This window comes from Astatotilapia calliptera, chromosome 22 (assembly GCF_964374335.1).
Source record: "Astatotilapia calliptera chromosome 22, fAstCal68.1, whole genome shotgun sequence".
NCBI classification, from domain to species: domain Eukaryota; kingdom Metazoa; phylum Chordata; class Actinopteri; order Cichliformes; family Cichlidae; genus Astatotilapia; species Astatotilapia calliptera.
Genome location: NC_137442.1, coordinates 2,559,093 through 2,571,980, shown reverse-complemented (window position 1 = coordinate 2,571,980; position 12,888 = coordinate 2,559,093). Strand labels below are relative to the sequence as shown.

At 45.6% G+C, this 12,888-nt stretch overlaps 1 protein-coding gene across 2 annotated transcripts in view; it reads right to left on the bottom strand.

The window, feature by feature from the left end:
* Positions 1–110: 110 nt before the first annotated feature.
* carmil1 (capping protein regulator and myosin 1 linker 1) overlaps positions 111–12,888 on the bottom strand; it is a 30,906-nt gene continuing 18,128 nt past the window's right edge. The window contains exons 13-38 of one of the 2 annotated variants that reach the window (XM_026155818.2): positions 12,759–12,862; positions 12,587–12,664; positions 12,420–12,496; positions 12,148–12,252; positions 11,789–11,858; positions 11,588–11,669; positions 11,395–11,494; positions 11,255–11,309; positions 10,983–11,155; positions 10,708–10,776; positions 10,521–10,614; positions 10,350–10,448; positions 9,798–9,926; positions 9,570–9,692; positions 9,297–9,472; positions 9,053–9,140; positions 8,802–8,954; positions 8,079–8,145; positions 7,353–7,597; positions 7,123–7,238; positions 5,726–6,245; positions 5,429–5,471; positions 5,100–5,285; positions 4,856–4,993; positions 2,822–2,980; positions 111–2,510 (exon numbers count right to left, since the gene is read on the bottom strand). In XM_026155818.2, the coding sequence (XP_026011603.2) occupies positions 2,398–2,510; positions 2,822–2,980; positions 4,856–4,993; positions 5,100–5,285; positions 5,429–5,471; positions 5,726–6,245; positions 7,123–7,238; positions 7,353–7,597; positions 8,079–8,145; positions 8,802–8,954; positions 9,053–9,140; positions 9,297–9,472; positions 9,570–9,692; positions 9,798–9,926; positions 10,350–10,448; positions 10,521–10,614; positions 10,708–10,776; positions 10,983–11,155; positions 11,255–11,309; positions 11,395–11,494; positions 11,588–11,669; positions 11,789–11,858; positions 12,148–12,252; positions 12,420–12,496; positions 12,587–12,664; positions 12,759–12,862 (3,362 nt within the window). In that variant the 3' untranslated portion in view covers positions 111–2,397. The remainder of the gene's footprint in view (positions 2,511–2,821; positions 2,981–4,855; positions 4,994–5,099; positions 5,286–5,428; positions 5,472–5,725; positions 6,246–7,122; positions 7,239–7,352; positions 7,598–8,078; positions 8,146–8,801; positions 8,955–9,052; positions 9,141–9,296; positions 9,473–9,569; positions 9,693–9,797; positions 9,927–10,349; positions 10,449–10,520; positions 10,615–10,707; positions 10,777–10,982; positions 11,156–11,254; positions 11,310–11,394; positions 11,495–11,587; positions 11,670–11,788; positions 11,859–12,147; positions 12,253–12,419; positions 12,497–12,586; positions 12,665–12,758; positions 12,863–12,888) is intronic. The other variant, XM_026155819.2, reaches the window with a different exon arrangement.

The following is a 12,888-nucleotide window of genomic DNA, read 5'->3' as shown; positions in this document are numbered from 1 at the left end:
TCGCCTGAAATCAGCCAAATGAGCATAAAGACTTGGTGGTCTGTATATATGAAGGGAGGGGTGAGCGAGAGTGCCCAACAGACATGCGTGTAAAGAGAGCGAGAGAGAGACACAAGTAAAATAATATTTATTGGTATAAACATTCAAATACAGAAATATCTGACCGTGCGCTGTCACATTTACAGCAAATCTATAAAAACAGATAAAAAAGAAAAGAAACCCATCACCAAGGATTTTAAATCACATGACACAAACCCCTCTTAGTCTGTAATCAGTGTCGGCTCATATTTACAGGATACATCGGTGAGGGCAGCAGTACATGATGAACAGAAATCACTTTGTTTGTTTAAACACTGAACTTTATGGACTCGTGATAGCAGAAGAGTAACAGATGGTGACATTTACCAAAGGCAGTTTGACGTTTCGGATACACGCACTGCTTATTTTCATTTAGATAGAACCAATTAAATATTACAGGACAGTTCACCTCCAAATCAAATGTGCTATTCTTTCCGAGAGATCAGCTGCAGAGATGTGAACTCACCTCGGGGTGCTCTAAGGGCCAAACAGTACCTTTGAATAGCTCAGCAGTGATGCGTTTTTCCAGACATCATGACCGGCTCGTTATAAAAAACCCTCCACGAGCCGTGGAAAGAGCAGCTTCACATGGGAACGGTTACCATAGCTCTACCAGCCCAGAGAAGCACGCAGACAGCCAACATTACAGCTCTGCTCAAGAGGACTCGTCAGCGTTTACATCCCGTAACAGGAATCACGTCCCAACATGGGTACGTGCTCGTTTGCCCGAGCAGACTGTTGGATGGTTGTAGTTTGGTAGAAAGAAAATAGTTCCCACATGAAACTGCTCACAGCAAAGTTTGTGGACTTCATGAGAAACAGGGGCGTGACTTCAGCAAAGAGGTTTTCAGGTGTATTTTCAGGTGCTTCAAGAACTACTGTGCACTTCATGATCAAGAAAAACTAAATAAGAAAAAGCGGGGAACCCACGCCGACACAATCCAGAAATACAGGGTGGGGGAAAACATGCAAACGTGAGTTTGGGGTGAACTGTTGCTTTAAATTTTGCATCTCAAATCTTAATATTACCATCCTCCTTGTTGGCTTACTTTTGCCTGACTTTGAGCAAATAAATAAAAGGAGCACGAGCTGCTCTGTCTCCACCCGCTGAGGTTTATTTGCTGTGTTCACATCACGTAAAATGAGCGTAGCAGCTGTTTTTCTGGGTTCAAACCCACTGTTCAACTGGGCTGAAGGCCAAGCTGTGGATGAAATGAGGCGTCTGTATCATTTCCCTCCGCGGTGACTGGAAGGCTCTAATTGGAGGTTTGCAGTCGGAAGTGGACGTGGACGAAAGCAGCATTTACAGTCCACTCGACATAAACGCAGCATCGTCTCACTGCTCCTCTGACGCTCCGTTTATGTCGCTAAAATGTTACATCTCGATCTTGATTAAAAAATAAAAATAAATAATAATAATGATAATCTGATGGTGCTCTAATTAAATACACCGCATCGTTTCTGGCTTAACAATCGTCCCTACTCTGTGTTTTATCCTGGGAACATCTGGAATCATCTCAGCCTGCTGGCTGGTCGTGGACATTAACCTTATATTTAATGCTGCTTTATGACATTAGAGCTGGAGTCTAGCACTTTTACACATAAATCAACATCTGTTACATTTGGCACAAGCTAATACGTTGCTTATATAAAGCATCCCCAACCTCCAGTCACTGCTTTTAATGTTCCAGGCCGGAGTTCAGTTTGTTCCTTTTCTGCTGCAAGTCCATGGAGTGGACTCGCTCTCAAACACGCGTGTCTTTGAGGAAACATCACTGTCACAATGTGCAGATTGATTTATGATTTATCTCGCTATCAGAACGGAGCGACAGAGAATTCAGAACAGAATTTTTTGACTAGTTTGTTGCTCTTCTAATGAGTTTGAGAATTTTCCAGCTGCTTTGAATTTGCTGATTTAAAGATAATAAAGAAAGATTTTTAGACTTTGACCGTCTTACAGTCGCACAAAAACAACAAGTCAGACTCATTTTCCTCAGTGCTTTGGACTAAGTGAGCTTTTTATTGCTGAGTATGTTCATCTAAGCAGCCACAGATAAAACCCATCCTCCTGCTCTTTATGGTCCTATTAGAGCTTTGGACAGAAACAGTGGTGGGGTTGTTTTGATGTGCACGTTGTTTTGACAGCTGGGACTAATCCAAGGTCGGGAAAGTCCCACTGATAACAGCATGACAAAGTGCAGCATCCACTGCACGTACAAAGAAAAATATTTACACGTGTGTCTTTGTCTGTATGAACGGGATCGGCCTCCTTAAAGGTGGCCGAGCAGGATTTAGGTGACTGCAAACACCTTACAGGTGTCAGACTGATGTCGTGTCATCACTGGACTCGTCCTCTGATTTGCTGTTAGACTTGAGATCGGCCTCTTCATCAGCTGGACTCGGAGGTGCGTCAGACAGAGATGGAGGCCTCACTGCAGAGAGTGATAAAGATAATCATACTGATGCACTCTAACACCACCTCAAGCCTGTGGAATACAGTCTGTATACTTTACTATGAGGTTTGCTTGTTTTTATAAAAAGAGGATGTGATTATTATTCATACAGTACTAGACCCAATCAGCAGGGAGGATGCTGCGAGCTGCTGTGGCCTGAGGTTTTGCAGATTACTCGTGATGCTCTGGGCATTCAAAACATCTTTGCAGAGACAGAATACAGCAGATCATCCTCCTGACTGATCCATCGAGCACCAACATGCAGTGATTGTAAGTGTGACTGGTTGTACCGTAGGCAGGGAGGGATTTGGTGCGCTCTCGGTTGTCCTCGCTTGCAGCTGAAAGGTTGACTGTCCTCTTCAGAGATGACGACCGCTGGCTGCCCGCGCCAGACGCTGCGCCTTCGACGGATCCATCAAACACATCGCCGTCTGTGGAACTCTCACCTGCTGGAAGAGAAGGACACACTGTCCGTAAAGACCGACACGAATTTGAAGCTGAAAACTCTCAGCGGCTTCATTTGATTTCCCAGCGTGGACTTGGACAGCAGATGTGAACTACCGATGACTGATTAGGAACCGGTTTGAATGCAAAGGTAAGTGTTGGAAGTCAGAAAGGTACTATCCTACAGGATGAAGACGGTATCAAAGAAACTAATGAAAATTAAGGAAATAAATAAAGTGCAGTTCCTCTAATGGCCACTTGAAGGTGCGGCTCCATCCCCAAAGCCTCTTCTGTTAAAATGCAAAGTTTGTTTACAGCTTGATGCAAAAAGTGTCTCAATAATCTTTCCAATATAACTTCATAGTGGATGATTTTAAAAAAGCTTTTTTATTATTGAGTAAATTTTAAAGCAGTTTAGCATAACTGCCGCAGGCCGTTTGATTGACAGGCGTCCCGACCTCCACTGGACCTCTGCTCTGTGTTTGCTGGTGTCGGTGCCTTTTAAGACATCTTCTGAGAATAATATTGGACAAATTACACATCTTATTGTACGAACAGATCAGTCTTTCCTTAAGTTTTCGTGAATATATAATTGGTATAATATTTGTGTGCTAATGTGCAGGGTTGCATGTATCTGCACCATTAAACACGTGGATGCAAACTGATGATTAAACTTTTTAGCATTAGCTGCTGAGCTCTGATAGTTTAGATTCCATAAAGAGGATTGTGGTGATCCTAAAGCTAGTGGGTGTAAGTTTGCTTTAAAAATAAAATATTGAACGAGGTTAAAACAACAACTCTGCGGTTCACACTGAGATATTCTGCAACGCTTCATCAGCTGAAACACACTCACTCTGAAGAGTGCAATAAACTGTCCTGGAAACGTACAAATGACCTTTTCTTCTCGTCTCTTTGACTTTAAAATCACATCTTTTTACACAACAATTAAAAAAAGAAGAGAAGTCGTCTTTTTTTCTTATCGCGCAGCTGAGTCGCTGTTTTAAGGAAAAACACTGAGTCCCTGTGAGCGTTAATTACACAACTAAAGCATTAAACTACCAAATCCCCCGCACAGTGACATTTGGACGTATCAAGTACAGGCTGGGATTGAACGCATCTGCTTTAAGTGTGACAGACCATCGCTTCAGACGTAACATGTGTGGCGTGTGGAGGCGTCAAACATGGCCCTGGAAGCCTCCATTAAACATGCAGGAACCTGGTAAATTAAGTGTTGTGCTTTGCCAGAGCGGCGAGTCGTGCAGCCTTCATCGCAGGGAAGCGTCTCAGCAGCCGTGGCTGTCTGACATCGTCTGAGTGACCATCTGTGCCGAATTTAAACCACCTTATCAATAAAAAATAAGTAATAAATAAATAATACCTGAACTATAATGTTTATAGACTGAGATTGATGCCTTTTAATAAAGATTGATTATCTTAAATTGTTTATTGAAAGGTTTTACATATATGAGTCTTGTGTGACGCCTCATTTCTTTACATTTTACCAGGATAATGAAAAATAAGTGCTGCGATTTATTGAAACATCTGATCCATGCAAAGGAAACCAAGATGTGCTGCTTCAATCATGCTCTGGGGAGGCCGATCCATGACCCATAGTGGTTTTACTGCACTGGTATCGTATGTGGGATCATTGTTCTGCTGAAAAATGTGCAGACGGTACTGCACGGTGGACCAAAGTATGACGGCACTTTTCTGTCCATCGGTCTCATCAGCTGTTACGAGATCATCCAGGACTGGACCGAAAATGACGGTGTCCAATGAAAAACAATGAAAACAAGTATAAGGAGGTCCGGTGGCTTGAAAGAAAAATATAAAGAAATCAGAGTGACTCAAGACTTTTGCACAGTGCTGTAGGTACTAACCCTTCTGAGGAGAGAGAGCTTCTGCAGGGTTGCTGCTGGTACTCGCTCGCTCCTGTTCTGATGGTGCCCTCTTCAGGCGAGGAGCAGGAAGTGGTGCTTTGGGAGACAAGCTGCCCGTTGGAGCACTGCCACATTCATCTGACACACAGAGGAATCAACCAGTCAGACACTTGGTCTGGTTTTAAATGGGAACTGCATATATTTTTCAGCTTCAAAGTGGTGGCTTCGCACTCTCCCTGCTTACCAGAGACGTAGGTGCTGCTTGGTCGGCGGCTAGCTGGGCTGAGGGGTCCAGAGGTGCAGGCTACCAGGGGTGCTTTGGTAGCCTGGGGTGGTTTGGGGGTGACACCAGATGGCTTAGCCCTGGGTGATGGCTCTGGTTTAGATTCATCAGTGTCTGCTGGCACGGCGGGATGGACTTCTGACTTGGCTGCAGGAAGACGATTGACAGCACCGTCAGCACAGAGCCAGCACGCTTGAAACATCACATTTTTCATGGCATTTCAAATTTCATGTGGAGCCCCGCCTTTCATGTTCAGCCTCATCTGAAGGTAAGATGATAAAGACACAAACCTTTGTCACCGTCCACCTTGTCCTGTGCGTGAGCTGCCTCCGTCTGAAACCAGAGAAAGACATTTTTATATTCAGTCACTGAGTGCGCTCCTACTGGCCTTTTCATTAGGAACATCTGCAGCTCGGCTTACGTCGCTGCATCATTCTGACGAGTTCTGACGATAAATCTACTTTACTACTGTAGCTGCACTCAGCAGTAATGTGGTACTGGTCTGTTCCTATTATTTTGTCCACCCCATGAACATTCATGTCTTATATTTTGGATAATGATGCATCCAAACTTTAAACTCCACCTACTTTCTTCCCAGCCATTCTCTCCTGCCTGGCCTTCATCTCAGCCATCAGGTCCATTCTCATCATAGGAACTCCGATGTGACGGGGTTTATGGGGGTTTCCCTTCTTCTCCACTTTCTCCAGATGCTCTGTCTTCTCCAGGTTCTCCTTACTCTCCACGTTCTTCTTTTCTTTCTCCTCCTCTGCAGGTTCGGTGGCAGCTGGAGACGCCTCAATCTCAGAATCTGTGTGGTTCGAAGAGTGAGACCTGTGGGGTTCCTGCTCGGGCTCCGGCACAATGGGACAGATTTTCACAGGTGATGTGGGAGATGCCGGTGTCGTCTCCCAAGTCACTGGACACGGGGAAAGGGGTGCAGCTGTGGCAGAAGAGGCAGCTTGAGGTGGGGTGATGGCGGCAGATCCATGGCTCTTCTCTGAACGGGACGTTCGTTTGATGAGATTAAAGAAACCACTCTTCCTGGATTCACGTTTTTTATCCGATCCTTCCTGAGTGCTGGTGGACGAACCTTTCCCAGAGGGAATTCTGGAGATGATCAAAATGAGAAAATCTAAATTTATTCAGTCTCAAAAGTGAATTTGATGCCAAACATGTTCAAATTATAAGAAAACCTTAACCAACATGACCAACTGAATTTGGGAAATGATCACTTTAATGTCACAAAAAAAAGGGAAAACAATGTTTACGTCTCTTTGACTTCTCGACATGGAGCTGAACAGCTGTAGGACTGGAAAATATCCAATCCTACAGCTGTTTAGCACCAGATGAGGACGAGGTGGAGGAAATCCAACCAATACATGCATCTGCCACTATCCAAAACTCAAGAGGACAAATCCCAGCTGGTCACATGCAGGTCTCTAACATCCGCAAAACGTCCTCCAGCCTGTATTTAGCCTACAGTCAAAGGTAAATGCACGGTAGGCTTTACACCATCTGGCTAACAATAATAATAATAATGGATTGCATTTATATAGTGCTTTTCGAGGCCCTCAAAGCGCTTTACAATTCCACTGTTCATTCACTCTCACATTCACACACTGGTGGAGGCAGCTACAGTTGTAGCCACAGCTGCCCTGGGGCAGACTGACAGAAGCGAGGCTGCTAAATCACGCCCCTCTGGCCATCACCAGTAGGCGGTAGGTGAAGTGTCTTGCTCAAGGACACAACGACCAAGGCAGACAGAGCTGGGGATCGAACCGGCAACCTTCCGGTTACAAGATGAGCTTCCCAACCCCCTGAGCCTCGGTTGCCAAGCTAAATACAAAGATGTGCATATTTGTACTTTAGCAAACTGCTGTTTTCAGGTAACGTAATGAACTGTTACTATTGTAATAAGTTACTTTTAAAAGTAAGATTACTTAAAGAGTGAAAATATGTAAAACAGTTTTGGCACGATGCTCACTTGAAGCCGAGTTTAATGACTTTCTTGGAGAAGAAGTCATCCAAGCCCTCGTCCAGCTTTCCCATGATGCTGTTCGGCTCTGCTTCCTGTGGCGCCGAGCCGCCCGTGGCCTCCCGCTGAAAGAGACAAACAGAGCTCAATTATTTGATGATGAGTTTACACTAAAAGGACTCACAAAACAAATCCCAAACATCCATCCCAGGGTCGATTTGGGGATGTTAGAGACCTACGTGTGGCCGAGCGGGTTTCGTCCTCTTGGGTTTTGGCCGGAATTTGGTGTGATGTTCCAGAGTTTTGTGCTCCATGGGCGGCAGCTCGGCCAGCGGGGCAGATTTTGCGTCCTGTGGAGTCGGGGGAGGGGGGAGGTCTTCGTAGTACGCTGATGTTCTGTCCAGCTGTGAAGGAGAAGGAAGAGGAGGGTCCTCGACGTGGATAGGTACCTCTTCCAGAGCTTTGTCGAGGTCAAACTCCAACTCTGACAGGCAAAGACAGAAGGAAGCAAAGCCTCATGGGAATTTCAAAAAGACAAGTCAAGATCGAACAAGTCAAATACCACCGCAGCAGGTCCTCACGCTAAGATGTTGTGTTATATTTTGTCCCATGATACTGGATACACAAGACATGAAACAACTAGAAGACAGATTGTAAACTTATGAAAATACAGTTCAAATCTGTGTCCTTCTTCACTTCTGCCAGGCTGATTCTGGTCCGCGAGCCTGATGTTTGACACCCCTGGTCTAAAGCCTTATAAGGAGCTGTATTATATTTTATTTTGAAGAGTTTCTACATGCTTAGACGTCAGTCTCATCAGTGACTAACAGTAATGAGTAGATTTGTTTATCTAGTTCACTTTTCCCCGTCTGGATGAAATGCTTGCCGACTGTCTCCATACTGTTTATTTCCCACCTCCTCCAGGTTCAAAGGGTCACCGGCGCCTGACTCAACATGTTACTTACCAAACGCCACAGACACGGGCCTCAGCATCCTGACCAGAATGCTCTTCCTCTTGGACTTGGGTATCATCTAAACAGCAAAGTATTTTTGTTAATCATTATTTTTTTATTGTCACACAAATACGTGAAACTCTCACGAGTACAGCCATAAAAACAAACACAGCAGATTTGGGCTTAGCTGTTAACCCATCAAGGTGACCTCCTAGCGCAGCGCTAACACCGCTCCCAGGTCTCTGCTGTACTCACACACATCTGTGGAAGTCTCACTCTTCGAGGTGAATTCTCCTCCTCCATGTTGTAGATGTAAGAAGTTTAGACCCAGAGCAGAAAATGATCTCCTGCCTCTGTCTTCAAGTTTGTATGTTTGAAATTCAATTCAGTTTTATTTATAAAGCTCCAAATCACAACAACAGTCGCTTCAAGGTGCTTTATATTGTAAGGTAGACCCTAAAATAATGGATACAGAGAAAAGACCCCCTGTGAATAAGCACTTTGGTGACAGTGGGAAGGAAAAACTCCCTTTTAACAGGAAGAAACCTCCAGCAGAACCAGGCTCAGGGAGGGGCGGGGGGAGGGGCTCAGGGAGGGGCGGGGCCCAAGGAGATCACTTTGAACGGATTAACAGACCTGTTTTCTTTAAATCCTGCTTCATGTGGCAAGCTTGTGCTCTGTTACTGATGACTTTGAAACATTCGTAGCACATCATTCATACTAGTGTTTTCCTACCATGGAGTCCATATCGTCCAGGTCATTTCCCCGATCTTGGTTCTGATCCTGGTCGTAGCTCTCTGGCTGCAGAACTGTCTCATCTAAGACTTCCATCTCCAAATGGGGCTTGTGATGCACCAGAGGTTGGTCCTTTCTGATCAGATGGTCAGCCTGAAAACAGCCAGAGAAAGATAACGAGGGATAACCAGGAAGATCTCGACGAGGAGAAAAAGAAAGGTGGTGGAGGTGAAGGTGAAGAGGACACCAACCAGAGTGTGCTGTGATCTGGACAGAGACTCCAGGATCTCATCCACGATGCGATCAGAGAGAAACGAGGCAACGGCGAGTTTCACTTCACTGTCACACACGGGCGACATAAGACACGTGTTACACATGTGCCCAGGATATTAAGATCAAAAGGTATTAAAAGATTTTACAATTTTAAAAAAGTGTGTGTGCTGAGGATCAGAAGCTCTTTAAGTGTTTTTAAGGAACCTCGTTTGCATTTCAGACCTGATCTTATTGATGATGTCGACCCCGGACTGCTCCAGCAGCGTGGTGGTGGCAAAGCTGCGAGGAATGGTCATCCTCCCCGCACCGGCCTTCAGCAGCTCCTGGCGAAGGCTGCTCTTCTTCATCACATTAGGACACAGGGCCTCTGCAGCCTCCACCATGGACCTCAGCATCGTCTGAGGTGAGCGAGTTAGAGTTTAAGGCTCGACTTGCTTTCCCGTCACACAGCCGAGATTAGAGCCACGTTTCAGGGGTAAAAATGGCCGTTCTTACCTGCAGCTGGTCGTCCATCACTGCAGCTATCTCTCCAGCCATCGACTCCAGTTTATCCTGAATAGCTCCGACACACGTACCTGTGGAGCCTGCACTCTTCAGGTGGTACAGGTTGGGAAGCAGCTGCGATAAAAAGTAAAGGATATGAGTGAGGAGCATCTGGGTCGGTCTCCATGCCGCACACAGGCTGTGCTGTTAGTGGATCTGAGGTGAGCTGCACGTTCTTACGGTTTTGGAGTTTCTGGCATCCCTCATGAGGTTCTCGGCCACCTTCATGTCCTCCTGAACGGCGCTGGTCTCTGTGAACCTCAGAGAGTTCAGATGATCCTGCACCCTCACACACATCATGTCCATCATCTGCATCACAGAGGTCAAAGGTCAGACAACACTGCACGCGATATTTTGAATACTTTAATTATTTAAAGTCCCTTTGATCTGTACAATTAAATAAAAGTCAGTACAGAGTAGAGATGGAACGATACCGATTCTGATATCATAAATTTGGATATCTGCCGATACCGATATGAATCCGATATGGCGTATTTTGTAATCAATAAAACTGTTAAGTCAAATTGTTGAATGTGTCATTGTGTTTCTTAAACTTGTAAAGTCTGAGTTCAAGCAGTAGGATCAAAGCCATTCCTTTGATCCTGACCACCTCTGCAGCCGCTCTGTGCTGGGGGAGGTTTTATTGTAGATACATCCTCTCTGACAGATCTGTTTCTTAAACACACAACAGTTGTTGCAAAAGACCAAGAGAGAAATCTGTGCTGCGCCTGCCTGCTGTGTGGTGGTGGTGACGATTCCCTGCTGCAGTCTGTACGCCTGCTCCTGCAGGTATTTACGCGTCTCGTGGTTCCTCAGCAGGTACTGCTCCATCTGCACGAGGAAACACACGGTGAGATCACACAGAAATGATCTTTACACGACCAAAACAGAGAAAACCAAAACCTTGAACAAGGCGTCCTCCGTCTTCTCTGGATTTGCCTTCAGCGCCTGAGCAGCATCCATGATGGGAACAGGCATGAAACGGATGGTGTAGTTCCTGATGGGGAAAAACCACATTTGATTCACTCACACAACACCAAAGCCGGGGCTGGGCTTTAAAGCTGGCAGCTGTGCCTTCCTGGACACTCACTTCTCCAAAGCGGCAGCGACATCCTGCAGCCCCTGCGGGCTCAGGTTGTTCCTGTCCCACACTAACGTCCTGCAGATACAAAACAAATATAAAAACTAATCAGCCAAAAAAGGAAAATAACTCTTTTAGTATCCTCTATGAGAAACTTTTAGAAATGAAAAGATTGTCAGGATGTTTTTGAGATTCCCACGCTCATCGCTGTAGGACATTAAAATCCTCTTCAACTTCTTGATGTTCACCACAACACGAGTTAAAGATGAAACACCTGAGCTCACCTGAGCTTAGTGTTGATCTGCAGGGCTTTGGCCAGAATCTTAGCCCCCATGTCTCCCATGGAGTTTCCACTGATGTCCAGTTTGGTCAGAGAGGTGTTGCTGCCCAGAGCGTTGAGGACGATGGAGAGGTCGGCCTTGAGTTTGGAATCAGCCAGGGACAGCGAGGTCAGTGGCTGCAAACGGGGACGCAACGGACACATTTTGAGTGTTTAAAATCAAAACAGGATGAATTTAAAGCCTTAAACACGAATTTAGTGTTTAAAGTTTCTTACGGATTCCTCTTCTTGAATCATATGAACCAGATTGTCCAGGACCTGAGCCACATTCCTGTAGGAAACGTTACCAGGTGAGTAATTGTGCCGCAGTGAAACAAAGAGTGCAAACCCATGTTTGTGGCTTGTCTGTCACCCACTTGGTCTTGATGTTGTTAAAGTTTTTGCCCAGTGAAAGATGCCTGATGGAGCGGTTCTTGGCCAGCCACACGAGCAGGGTGGTCAGATCCATATCCAGGCCTGCGTGAGGCAGCACGGAAACATGAATGAACCAAGATCACAGTCAAAGCATGTACAGGAGCAGCTTTAATACTAAAAGTAAAATTTCCACACCATTGTCAGAAATATCCAGACTGGTAATGTTGGGAATCTCAGCAATACAACCCTCCAGGATCTGGGAGCCTCCAGAACGCAGCTGGAGCAGAAGACAGTCGCTGTAAACACTTTTCCAATACTTCCAGTTTACTTTATCTGTGTAGAACAAATCACAACAACATGTAGTCTCCACACTCACGCAGCGTGCTGCAGTCTTACCTCACAGCAGCTGAGGTCCAGAGACACGTCGCTGAGGTTCGGGTTGCAGCCGAGTCCCAACAGCAAAGATCTGCAGAGACACAAATGAATCAGCGAGTGTGACTTACAGACATCAGTGTCACTTTTTCCAGGTTATCCTTCCTTTTATTAACATCTGTCTCTGTGTGAACAGCAACACATCCCTGAGGTTTCCAGAAATCAGCTAAACGTTATACTGAAAACACTAACAGGAGACCTGTTACGCTCAAACATGACCAAAGCGACTGAAGCACTTACTTCAGCGTCAAACCGCTTCAGAGACAAATTTGCTTTCATGTGAAACGTGTACAGAATATGTGTCGTTTAAATCACAGTCTTACTTCAGAGCCTCCAGAGGCAGCTTGGTTCCTGACAGACTGACGGACGTCAGAGCCTGAGCAGAGCTGAAGAACTGCTTAAAGGACGGAGGGATATCTTTACACTTCCTGTGAGGACACGTGCATCAACACATCGATAAATGTCAAGTGACAAAACAACTGTTGGATAAGATTTGCTGAAGGAGAAATCAAAAGAGAAATGAATGCATCATTTGTGATCAGATTGGATATCTGCAGAAACATCACACTAAGGTGCATCATTATTAACATCTGACCTGTGAGAAAAGACTGTTTTTGACATGTTGAGGACAGAAAGGTGCTTCAAAGATCCTCTGAGCAGGGACGAACACACCTAAGCACAATAACAAACGATGAAGAAAAACATAATCAGAACGCGATGGAACCACAGAGCCCGACTTTTTAGTTTTAAAGTTGTTCCGACCTGCTCCAGACAGCAGTCGCTATTGGACAGATCGAGGGTTTCCAGGACGTTTGAGTGACTCAGGAAGCTGTGAAGGTTCTGTGAAGACAAAAAACACAAACTGTGACTGTAGCTCGAGTGTTGCCCAGCCTGGCGTTTGATACGAGATGCGGTGGCGAGGATGACTGCATACCGGGAGGTCGTCCCCTCGGAGGGAGTTTCCCGACAGATCGAGGTGTGTGAGGGTGGAGGCCACAATCGGGTTGGCGCAGAGAGCCTGACAGAGGCTGTTTACGCCTGAAAATGATGACAACAACGCGCAC